General features: G+C 25.9%; 1 protein-coding gene across 1 annotated transcript; it reads right to left on the bottom strand.

Annotated features, from left to right (window-relative positions):
- Positions 1-568: 568 nt before the first annotated feature.
- On the bottom strand, positions 569-5,462 carry LOC129295468 (terpene synthase 10-like). The gene is made up of 7 exons (XM_054933984.1): positions 5,231-5,462; positions 3,926-4,190; positions 2,892-3,273; positions 2,223-2,441; positions 1,987-2,125; positions 1,648-1,896; positions 569-856 (listed from the first exon to the last, which is right to left on the bottom strand). Exons 1-7 carry the CDS (start codon positions 5,453-5,455, stop codon positions 569-571), a joined length of 1,767 nt encoding a protein of 588 aa, XP_054789959.1. The 5' UTR covers positions 5,456-5,462.
- Between the last annotated feature and the right edge of the window lie 7,975 nt (positions 5,463-13,437).

Below are 13,437 nucleotides of genomic sequence, written 5' to 3'. Positions count from 1 at the left end.
GTACGCAAATTACATCGAAAAGCAAGAGGCGTAAGACTAATTACAAAAGTATATTAATATCATTGCAGAAACTCTTGGATTCATAGATTTGCAATCCATAACTTTAAAAAGGGAAATCTTCAATAGCATATTCTGTTTTATGTTTGAAGCAAGAAACTTTATGTTCATATTATATGCTATGCATTTTTGGAATATGCTTAGACAAAATTTCTTCACATTTTGATGTAACTCAAAACTCACACGACAAATTCTGGCATGGAAGTGTTTGGCCATATAATTATTATTATATTTAAATCCTATGAAGTTGCAAATTGTCTCTCACTTCCATCCATTAATTGATGAATTTTATGTGTTACTCATGCAACTATGCATGCATGCTGCATACCAATATATAGTTCATGGATATATATATATATATATATATAGAAGTAATCAGTGACCAGAAATTTCTATATAATGATATATCACTTTATAGATATCATCAAACTTTTGTTTACCCTTGTGCATGGCACAGGGATGAAAGTAATACACATACTTGAGAAAATGGACTTACTGCATCAAATTAAATTTATACAATAGGATGGAAAAGTATGGACGTAATACGATTCTTTGTTTCAGGATCTTGGTCAGAATGGCCATCTCCATGTTGATACATGCATAGTGACATCCTTGCAAAGTTCATAGCAATTTGAATGAAATCCTGAGAGAAAGAAGAATTTCTAGCTTCTTTATTCATCTTCTTCCAAGTTTCAATAATCAAGGAATTTATGTGTCTACGAGCATCTTCTTCTGAAGCTCCAGTTTCCTTCATGTAGCACTGAATTGATTTAGGTACATCACCGGTCTCCATTTCACGCTAAACAAAACAAAACAAAACAAAATGATGAAGCCATACTTGCAATTTTGTGTAGGTAATTGAGAATGGAGGCAAGAGCAAAGGAAAAGGTAACCAATAGGAACCATGCCTGGCCCCTTGGGAGTTTTTGAATTTTTTTTAATATTATATAGATATTATATACTTTTGACAAGGGCAAACACATCTAAGAACATTTTCAGAAAGAGCGTTCAATATTTTTAAGTCAACAAAGATGTATGAGTACTTTATTAACTCTTTTTAATGAAGACATCCTTCCTCAAAATATTAAAATATAGCTTAACTTCCGTTAACATGGACCAAGATGTTGGGTTAAGAAACAAAAATATCCAAAAACTTTTTTTTTAGGAGAAAAAATACCTAGACTTAAGGATACCATACTCTTGGAAAAAAAAAGCTTTTGGATATTTTGCACTTTATGTTTATTTCTCTGTTTATTTTTTTAACAGCCTAACATTAATGAATATCAAGCAAATTTAACGAGATGGGGAAGGATGTCCTCATTAAAAAAAATTTATAGATATCCATGCATCATTATTGAAGTAATAAGATTGGACGCTAGCTTTTGGCAAAAAAGTTATTGGATATTTTTGCCTTTTTGATCCTAAAATTTATGAAAGCTCTCTATAATATATGTGATTTTTAATATTGGCCCCCTTAAAAGCTCTATAATATATATATATATATATATGCTTTTTAATATTGCCCCCTTTATTATTAAATCATGGCTCCACTTATAGAGGATTCAATTTAATTGTTGTGATGATAAATACCTCAGAAGTTCCCAAGTCATCAGCAAGGCGCAAAATTGTTGCCGAAGAACGAATGATATCAGAGTCTTCCTCTAGGCAAATCAAGTCCTCCATTTTTGTTGAGCTTGTAAGTAAGAAATAAGCATGAACAAGTGAAACTGGTGCACTGATTGAAATCCAAGCATTTTCTAAGTACTCTTGCAAGCTTGGTTGATAATTACCATAATACCATTTTGCCTCAACCAGATATGATTTACAAAGATCAGCCCACTGAAAATAAAATTAATTAAGCATCATAATCTATACATGAAATTAGAGAGTCATCATCACCAAATCATTCTGTTGAATTTATATGCTTACCGCTTTCTTAAGTACTGGAGTGATGTTCTTCCCATTCTCTTTAAGAAATTCAAAGGCAATTTCATTAACAAAGTTATAAAGTGCAAGGAAGCATATTTTCATGTACTCAGGGAGTATATCCATGGCATTTATATCCCATCTGCATAATATATAAGAAAAATTGTAAAATCATAGTACAATATTATTTTAAGACAATTATATTATAGGGAAAGATTATTCAAGCGCAAGATGCTGACCTGTCAACCACTTCTGTGAAAAGTTGTAATTCTTCCAATTCTCCGTACACATCATAAGTATCATCAATTGTTGTTATTAGTGCATTCACTTTTGTCATCACTCTTCTAAAACGTCCAAATTGTGGTTCATAAGCGAGACCCACTGTCCAAAAGAAATTCTCCACCAACCTATCTCTTGAAAAACTCAACTTCTCTGCAAGTCCAATTCTATTCCACCATCTTGCAGTTGAAAAATTAAAAAAAAAATCCAATTAATACACACACACACACACACACGTTAGTACCCTATTTTACTTCTATTAAAGACTCATCATTACACACTCTAACAGTATTATAAGTTGTCTTCTGGAATACTTTTAGTCCATATATAATATTAGGCCATTTGTAAAATAATCTAATGCTTTGTCATTTTTCCTTGAGTGTTTTAAAGAAGATATTAATACTTACATATGTTTGTTTAATAAATAGAGGTGAAAATGAAATCTTGGGATTTTTTTTAACATATAATAATAAGATGTTTTCAACTGTCTAATATTCACAATGATTCATGCAATTTATATAGCCGATCCTATTTAATGGGATAACAAACTTCTTAAAGATATGTTAGGCAGTTGAAAACATCTTATTTTGGATGATTTAGTTTGCAAATACAAAAGTATGATTATTCACCTTGATGCATGTTTCAAATCTTCTTGGTGGTTGGCTTGTAATATGTTGAAATCTAACTTAGCAAACTGAAGCAAAGCTGGGCTCATATTGTCTCTCTTCTCATAAACATCAATGAACCATCGAGCTTCTAATCTTGATGTCCTCCAATGTAGTGGAAGCCCAAGGGCATGATTAACTAAAAGACACATCTCATCGTCTTTATTATTGTCTTTGCCCACAAATTCTCTGAGACATGTCAAACTAAAATCTCTTGCTCTGTGCAATATTGTTTCACCTTCCATTGATAGAAATGAGGCCTCATATAAAGATATCAAACCCTCAATATCAAAGGAAAGGCGAGTATCAAAATTACCCTCGTCATCAAGAAATTGTTTGAATATTTCTGCAAACAACCATGCAAATTACAGTTATTAGCATCAATATTATTACGACTTAAAGGGAGCAATTTCACCTTTAAATTATAGGTCCAAAAACTCTTGGGACCCTAAATTCATATTTAGTGCAACATTTCCCTTTAATTTTTTAAAATAGTGTAATGTCACCACTATCATTAATTAAAGTTAATTTTGATTGTTAGATGACTAGAAATTTGGAAAAAAGATCTAAAAATTACAGAGAGTGACCTAAAAAATTATTGAAAATGATCAAAAAAATTTAATTGGTCCTTTTCTATAATATAATTTTGAGGTCCTTTTCTATAATTTTATTTTGTTAACTAATAAAAGTGAACAATTTATTAATGGTAGGGATAATATTGTACTGTTTTTAAAAAGTTAAATGAGAATATTGCATTAAAAATAAGTTTATATAAAATTGTAGATTTTCACAAAGATTGTATCACAAAAACAGTCTTGTAGACATTCTCAGAAAATATTATCTGCATATATAAGAATATTTTCAAGTTTTCTCTTAAGAATTTGAATTTCTCCACGAGTAAACGATGCATTTTTCTTGTAAATGACAAGAATATTTTCAATAACAATAACGTAATTAATTAAGACAGCCTCACAAGTGAAAATTGAATAATTAAATACCTGATGACGCGTCATAGCCATGTTGCCTCAAGATTCTAAATTCAAGAGCCGTGGCATGTAAATTCTTGTTCCCCTTCAATGTTCCCTTGTTTTTGTGGTAAATATTTTCTGTAAGGTTTCTTATTTCAAGTCCAAAATGAGCTGCCACTCCAAGTCGTTGCAAGACATCAATGAGATCAAGCTGATCCACAGGATTTGCCAATTTGAAAAGCATCACTCTGACTTCTTCTTTAAGCCGATCACCTTCCGCTGCATATGATTCTTCCTGTAATAATCTTCATTTTCTTGTTAAGATATAATTCATATAGGTTCATATAAAGCTTTTAATCACAAAGTCTGTACTGGCTTATGAAAAGATCATAATAAGAAGAATAAGAAGGAAATGTTAGGAGCATGAGAGGAAAGAAAGAGCTCATCCAAAAATAGTAGCGTTAAGTGGGAGAGTCATTCAAACTCATAAACCTTTTTTTTTTTTGGTGAAGCTTTTTGATATAGAACTTATAACAATCAACTTCACAACTAGGTAGTAGAAGCGAGAATATGGGCCAATCTGGCCCATATGAGATGAAGAGAATATAAGTTGGATTGAATTTAATTTATTTTTATATGGGTTGAAAAATTTCAATCCAACTTAACTTTTGTGGGTTAGTGAATTAAATAGGTCAAGAATCAACTTATTTATTTTTGTAATAATTTTTTTTAAAATTATACATAAATGAGAAGTTGTAATATGATATTTAATAATGCCATTAAAAAATTTACATAATAAATATATGAGATTGATCTAAAATCTGCTTGTCTTGTGGCGTTTTAGTGCCAAAACTCCCTCCATTTTTAATTTTTAATTTATTTTATTTTTTAATTAATAATATGGGTTAAATGAACTAACCCTAACCTATCAAGGTTAATTCATTTAGTTCACGGGTTATCAGATCTAAGTCAAAAATGATCATTTTTTATAAAAGTCAATACTTTTTAACCCAACCTGACCCTTATAATATATTATTTAGGTCAATCCATATAACTTGATTTATATTCTCGACTCTATTCGTTAGAATCTTTCATGAATAGTCCTTTCCATGATATTAATCTTTTAATAAAAGCACTAATATATTATGAGTACAAGTCCAAAATGAAAGCTTATCTCATCAAGAGGACTACATGATAGGAGAGCCCTTGAATTTATGAATCCTACTTTTCCTGTATGGTTCGCTGCCATGAGACTCATATTGGCAACAAAGGTTATGAAATTTTGGAAGACATATGATAATAAAGCAAATAAATGAGTGAAATTGAGTAACATACCGCAAAATCACTTCCCAAAGACTGGATATAATCGTAATGCCAAATTGAAGGTTGGAAGTAATTCACAGATCGACGAGAAGCATTGGTCTGATCAGAAACAACAATACTGGTTGAAGCCTTACATTGGATTGTACGAGGAACACCAGAGCTCATGATTGATGGAAGCATTTTGGTTCTGAAGGATAAAGTAGCATTTGGAAGTAGGGCAAATTGGTGGAGAGCCATTGAAGCAGTGAAAGGAAGAAGCTTCTGCTTAATTAGGTCTCGTGTTTTGCAGAGTTCTGTGTGCTGTGATTGGAACCAAATTCAAGCCTTTATATATAGATATCAAGTCCAATTTAGCCAAGCTGTCTCACCGCCTTGCCATCACTCAGATTTAACACGTGCAGTAATCGGTCGTTCTCAGAACTGTTGTGCGATTATGATGTGTTTAGACTAAAAAATTCTTAACTGAAGTTAATGAACTGGCGTTTATTTACAAACTAAAGTCAGACAAAAGTTGGTCACTGCAATGTAATTTATATTTAAATATTTTTTAAAAAATTAATTGAACAAACTAAAATTTATTTACATCATTTGATTTAAAAGACAATTTAGATATTTATGATAAAAAAAGGACATGAATTTCATACTTTATATTTTTGTGACTCGTTTGATATTTTTTAAAAAAATATTAAACTTTAAATTATAATTTTATTTTAAAAAAGTAGAGTTAAAAAATTTAAAGTAAACTGATAAATAATTAAAAATTTTAAATTTTAAAAAGGTGGAATAATGAAATTGTGCAATTCAAATGAGTTTTATTCCGCTTCGGTTAGAACCCACATCTAATCACATAGGTCAGGGGGAAAAAAAAAGTCTAATCACGTAGGGGTTAGGCTCAGGCCAAAGCAGAAGAAAGGAAGGGAAAGAAAAAGTTAATGAAGATACAAGGGAGTGAGATGCGACATGGGATCAGAGAGTCTGGGACGGAGATGAATGCGATGGAGTACTCTGGCTTCTTTCATTTCTATTCTCATTTTTCATTTTTAAAAATTATTTTACAATATAATTTTTAAAATTATTTTTTAAAACAAAATAAAATGAAAATATATTTAATTATGTCAATTGAAAAAAAATTTTAAAATTAAAAAAATTGGTAATAATAATTATAAACAGTTAATAATAATAAAAATTAATCAAGATAATTATAATTTTTGATAATCAAATGTAGTGTATTTTAAAAATAAATAAAATAAAATAAAAATTTTGTTTTCTATTTTTTATATTTTAAAAAAATGAAAATAATTTTAAAAATAATTAAATAAAAATATTTATTCAAATAAGTTTGTAAATTTCTTCTGTTTTTTAAATTAAAAATTAAAAAAAAAAAAAACAAGTCCTCCGTAGTGTTGTAGGTTTTGAGATTCGTGTCACTCGAATAGTCAGATTGGTAGAATTGTCACCGATGAAAACAAATGATTTTTTTGGTCAAAATGAAGATAATGATTTGGTTCCACCATTTTAACCTCTAATTGGCTTTGGTTAACCTGCTGTCATGTGGGCAGGTTTTGAAAACTCCACAAAAATCCAGAACCTAAAATGATTAAACTGTTTTGAACTGTTTTTTTAAGCTCTTATTTTATTAATAAATTTTTTATTTAATTTAAAAATATTAATGACACCTCACTTTTAAGTTATTATCATAAAATATTAAATGTATAATTTAATTATTAATATTAATATTATATCAATAAAAGTGTTGAGAAAATTGGGAACTCGTGTCTTTTAAAAGAACAAATTAAATAAGATAAATAAAAAGATATACATATAAAAGAAAAAGTTGAGAGTGGGTCCCAATGGATGATTGTCTCTAGAGGAGATCCATATAAGATTGTGATTAGGGTCCACCAACGTTCTTGATAAGCGTCAAGAAGCCCGATGAGATGGCTTCAATGAAAAAGCACTTTTCGACCTAAAGCTCGTTTGATATATATATATATATTTTTGCCCCAGTAAAATTTCTAATCTTAAAATGGATTTTTACCTCCACTAATTGAAGTTTGGGCATCCCAATCCTCAATCGAATGTGTAAACCAAACACACCCTTGGGCTAATTAATTAGTGGTTGAGCTTTGGCTTTTAGATATCATGCATTACATGAAATTTATATTGTTCACACACTCAATCCTTTATTATTTTCTGACAAATTTCCTATATATGCAAGTTATATTATTTTAACACATCCTTGCGTCTAACGAGTTTTAAATTATTTTGGTGGCGAAAAAGTATTTATATTGCTGAAATAGATTAACTATTGATGATTGTGACCTGGTTACTCTCCATTATTATAACTAATGTGAATTTTGTAATTTAAATATCTATATCACCTTTTTGTCAATGAAAAAACACATGTCTGACCCTGATCCAACCAAACCAATTGTGAGTAGAACACATTTAAGTTGACATCGTTTAATTTGTTAGAAGATAATTATGGTCCAAAATAATTTCTTTTGAATGGAATAAGAAAATTGAATTTAGAAAAATTATAATGTCCTTCAGCTTAATTTCCCATAATTATTTTAGTTTCTAATAGCCTGTGCATGGATTAAAATTCCTCCTCCCAAACAAAATACCCCACAATACAAACACATAGGGTGTGTTTGGATGAAAAATTGCAAAATTGAAATTAGAATAAACTGAATTTTGCAAACTAAAGAATGTGAGTGAAAACCAGTTACACTTTACTAAAAAAAATCCAATTAATGTAATGGGATTTATATTTGGATGCCTTTTAAAAAATAGTTTAACAAACTGAAATTTATTTAGATAATATAATTTAAAATCAAGTTAAATATAGAATGATTGAAAAAGGCATGAATTTTATACTATAAGTTAAATAAATTTAAACTCACTGCGCTCAAGAGATCATTTTGCCAGAACCAGTGCAAGCAACTTGGGCTGGTCAAGCTGACCTGTTTATCCCATATATTTTAAAGATCCAATTTTCAAAAATCTACCATAAAATGATGTGTGGCTGTCAATATATTTCGATTTAATTAATTAATTAATTAAGTTGGCAAAAAAAGATGTAATTAATTGAGAAAGCTCAGGCACATGGGATAATTCATAATTATAACTGCGATATATATGTATGTTTATAGTTTTACCGTAAATTAAGTTTCAAACTGATTTTTTTTTTTAATACCTGGAAAGTTTGAAACTAAATTGAAGCAAAGGCTTGTAGCTAAGTCGTTTAGTCGTGTTACACGTGCAGTAATCTTTCTCTCACAAATATAACTGCCATATGACGTTCGCAAATAAACAACAAAAAACCTTAATTTAATTAATTAAGAAATAAAATAATGCTTGCATTTTATAAAAGGAAGAATTACTACTGAATCCCATACAAGGATTTCAATTACTCTAAAATCTCATTAAATATGTGCAAATTGCTACTAAATCCCAAATCCTTTAATTGTAAATAAGTTTTTGTGTAATCACCATAATTGATAACCATTGGCCACTTAAATTTATTGATATAATAGTGCAAAATATATATATATATATATATGTATGTATGTATGTATGTATGTATGTATGTATGTATGTATGTATACAATAACTTGTGTCAAGAATAAAAATAATAACTTGATAAAAAAATGACAACTTAAATATAGAAAAATGATAACTTAAGATATGGACCGTTTGTTGTTAATTTTCTTTCGTTAAAGTTAAACACATTTGCTTTTTCTCATTAAAGGTATAGTTTGATCTTGTCACCGCTAAAAATAATTGTACTTGAGATCTTTGGAATGATAGAGGAATAGTAGAATCTATTGAGTCTACAATATGAACATGTTTCTTTGATGGGTCTTAGATGTGATTCTCTTTATTTTTTTTGGGTTAAAATCATGATTTTAATTTCAAGTTTGTGATTTCTTGCTGTGCTTTAGAACAGAGCCTCGACTATTACTTCTACTCCACTAGATCCTATTATAAAGTAAAGAGATAAGATTTTTTTAATTTTATTTATAAGTTATGTTATTAATTTTTATTATAATTTTTTTTACTTTCCATTAAATATTAATAAATTTTTTTTATTAAAATATTTATATTTAATAGAGACAAAGTTAAAAATTTATTAAAGTTTTAAACAAATTTAACGAGTTTTAAAGTTTAAGTTATTGATTCTAATAAAATATATTAAAAATAATTTATAAATGAAAATATAAAAATATTAATTTATAAAAGTTTTATATCCTCTCACAACCTCTCCTTTCATCGTTAGTTTCACGATTATCGAATTATTGTTTTTGTGACTTTACAAAATATTGGACAAGCATAAGTGTAAGCGTGACAATGTGATTTTTTTGTTTCCCCATATTTTAACTTGTAACGATTACTTTTTACTAAAATATTAATATTGATTAAAGTTGCCGACATGTGAAAGTGAAGGTGATAATAGTCTCTCACTAGTCTCTGCCAGTAATCATGCAAACTTGAGTTCATTCGTGTGCGTGATACAATATATTCGATTTTTTTAATATTAAGAATTGATGATGTATGAGATCTGGAATCTTTAGAGATACGAATCAAAATTGATTAAAAATTCTTGTCGAATAATGACTCGTCAAATTGCGCCTGCTTGGTAATATAATATTTCTCTCGAATTATGATTGAAATGAAAACGAGGAATGAAATGAAACGGTTGGCTCTTCACATGTAAAATGTCATATGTATGTGTGTTAATTAAAAAATAAAATTTAGGTGTGCGTTACTAAATGACAAAATTTTTGAAGATATACTTCCTTTCGCTTTATAAAGACATATTAACAACTATGCATTTAATAATGAGAATTTGGTTAAAATAAGTCAATTCTTTTAATATTTTAAAATTCTCCTCAATAAAAATCATAATTAGAAAAGTTTAATTTTGTTTAGTTAGTTAGGAAACTTCAAAGCAAGGAATATTTAAAGAAAACAATTAATAGTATAACAGTAAATTATACATTAAAGATCATAAGAATGTTCTTATAATAAAGTTCAGAGGGGTGTAATATATGGTTGAAATCTCAATTAATACTTGTTTTTTGTTTAAATTTAATTTTCACTCCACAAACATATTTAGATCTAAATTTTCAATGTAAATATTATATATATGTGTGTGTGTACGTGTGTAGAGATATATATATATATATATATATATTGATGAGAACAAGAGGTATGTCCCACTAATAGCAAATATTATCTTCCCAAAATATTGAGAGCAGATGATAGATTATATGCAACTAATTAGTTTCTACATACGCAAGGATAAGATTCAAATTATCAACTACTTGTTCACGTAATAATAAGAGTCACTACTCAACTCTTGACATGTTGAATTGGTTTGGGAAAAAAACGTGTATATATATATATATATATAAAAAAGATAAAATGTCCTTATTGCACTACATCGCATAGAAGTTTGCCCTTCATTACTACAAAAATAATATTTAATGGCATGTACTTTATAACAATAAAAAATAAAACACTATTAATCTCAAATTTAAAGAAGTAGGTGACGTTTGTTTCATCAAACGCCACAACTTTTAAATTATTTTTTTTTATAATTATAGTAAATTCACAAAGGTGGTGTTTTTAAAATAAAATGTCAAGAATTTATGTTGATCAACGACTAAGTGGCATTTCAATATTTAAATATCACCTCTCTACTTCATTATAAATAATTATTTTGTTTTATAATATTATATAATTATTTTACTATAAATACATAATAAGTATAAATAATTTATATGTACAATTTTTTAATAATTTAAAACCATATAGGTGGCATTTCTTTTATATGAAAACGCCACCTCTTAGATTTATTTAAAAAGTTAATAACTAAATTGAAGAGATAACGTTTCTACAAATTTCAAATGCCATTTATCTTAAAAAGATTGCTAAATAAAATATGTAATAATTATCATTATTAATATACATATATTCTTAAATAATATAAATTCAAATATTAATCATTTCATTACATAATAATAAATTAATTTTATTAAGTTATAATTTTTTATTTATATTTAATAAATACATAATATTTTATTTATATTTATTGAGAGAGGTGGCGTTTGTTTGAAAATAAAACGCCACCTCTCTCTCAAGTATTAAAATATTATATATTTAAATATTATGTAAATAAATATTTTAATTTTTAAAAAGAGAGGTGGTGTCTTTAGAGGAAGAAACGCTACCTCTCTCTTTAAACTATTAAAAAAATATTTTTATAAAATATTTAGATTTATTATTATATAATATTACAAGTTAATTTTAATATTTTTTATATTTAAAGAGAGAGATGACATTTGTAGGTCTTTTAAACGTCACTTCTCTTATTTATTAACTAATTATTTTTTATTTATTATTATTAAAATTATAAATTATTTTTTATTTTTAAGGAGATAGGTGGTGTTTGTTGGATCTGAAAAGACAACCTCTCTATCTTATTTATTAAAAAAATTATATATTAAATATTAACTAAATAAATATTAATTATGTATTTGATTATTATTTTTAGGATTATTTTGTATTTTGTTTTAAAATAATTATTAATTAATATATGTAATTAATAAAAGAAATAACCATATTAAAATATTTATTTTAATCTAATAATTTTAATTATTTTCTTACTACATATTTTGTTTTAGTCTTTAGTGCTTATTTATTAATATAGTTTTAGTTTTCTTACCAAACTTTATTAAAGAATTCATTGGATATATAATTTTATAGTATACATATCCTTTATCAACTAAATATTTCTAATTGTAAATTATTATTTGTAGGCTTATGTAATGTTTTATTGAGTAACAATATTAAATAAAAACATAACAATTATCATTAGAAATATACATTCTTAAATAATATAAATTTAGATACTAATTTTATTAAATTATAATAAATTTATATTTCAAGAGAAAGGTGACATTTGTAGGCCTTTCAAATACTATCTCTCTTTTTTATTACATAATTATTATAATATTTTTATTTTTTATTTAATATTAGTATAATTCTTTCTATGTTTAAGGAGAGAGGTGGCGTTTATTCTTCAAACAAATGCCACCAATCAACATCATTTATTAAAAAATAATATATTAAATATTAGTAAATAAATATTAATTAAATATTTAATTATTATTTTTAATAATATTTAATAATTTTAATTATAAATATTAAGTAATATATATAATTATTAATATAAATAACTATATTAATATTTTTATAAGTATTTTATCAGTACTTTAATTATATACATATATTTGTTATTAATTAAATATTTACTTATTGTTAATAAATATTATATCTAAATTTTTTATTTTTTAAGGAGAGAGGTGGCATTTATTCTTCAAACAAACACCATCTCTCTACATCATTTATTAAAAATAATAATATATTAAATATTAATTAAATATTTAATTATTATTTTTAGTAATATTTATTATTTTTTGATTATAATTATTAACTAATATAGATAATTATTAATAGCAATAACTATATTAATATTTTCATAACTATTTTATTAGTACTTTAATTGTATACATATATCTATTATTGATTAAATATTTACTTATTGTTAATAAATATTATATCTAATTTCTTTTTAATTTTTAAGGAGGGTGGTGGTATTTATTCTTTAAACAAACGCTATCTTTCTATATTAAAAATAATATATTAAATATTAATAAATAAATATTAAGTAAATATTTAATTATTATTTTTAATAATATTAATGTTTATCTAATTACAATTATTAAGTGATATGGATAATTATTAATAGCAATAATTATATGAATATATTTATAAATATTCTATTAGTACTTTAATAGTATACATATATCTATTATTAACTAATATTTACTTATTATTAATAAATATTATATCTAATTATTTTTATTTTTAATGAGAGAGGCGGCGTTTATTCTTCAAACAAATGCCACCTCTGTGCATTATATATTAAAATAATAACATATTAAATATTAATAAATAAATATTAAGTAAATATTTAATTATTATTATTATTTATTGATATTTAGTATTTTTTGATTATAATTATTATGTAATATAGATAATTATTAATAGCAATAAATATATTAATATTTTTATAAGTATTTTATTATTATTTAATTGCATACATATATTTGTTATTAACTAAATATTTATTTATTATTAATAAATGT

This window comes from Prosopis cineraria, unplaced genomic scaffold (genome assembly GCF_029017545.1).
Source record: "Prosopis cineraria cultivar Desert tree isolate PC_DT_omini unplaced genomic scaffold, ASM2901754v1 PC121, whole genome shotgun sequence".
NCBI classification, from domain to species: Eukaryota; Viridiplantae; Streptophyta; class Magnoliopsida; order Fabales; family Fabaceae; genus Prosopis; species Prosopis cineraria.
This window is presented reverse-complemented; position numbering and strand designations above follow the sequence as displayed.

What these genes read in the sequence shown, in the direction of transcription:
- LOC129295468 (XM_054933984.1), bottom strand. Translation starts at nt 5,455, where the DNA reads ATGGCTCTCCACCAATTTGCCCTACTTCCAAATGCTACTTTATCCTTC. An exon ending in TTCACAGAAGTGGTTGACAG is followed by an intron (nt 2,126 to 2,222) that starts GTCAGCATCTTG and finishes TATATTATGCAG; the next exon opens with ATGGGATATAAATGCCATGG. An exon ending in ATGACTTGGGAACTTCTGAG is followed by an intron (nt 857 to 1,647) that starts GTATTTATCATC and finishes TGTTTTGTTTAG; the next exon opens with CGTGAAATGGAGACCGGTGA.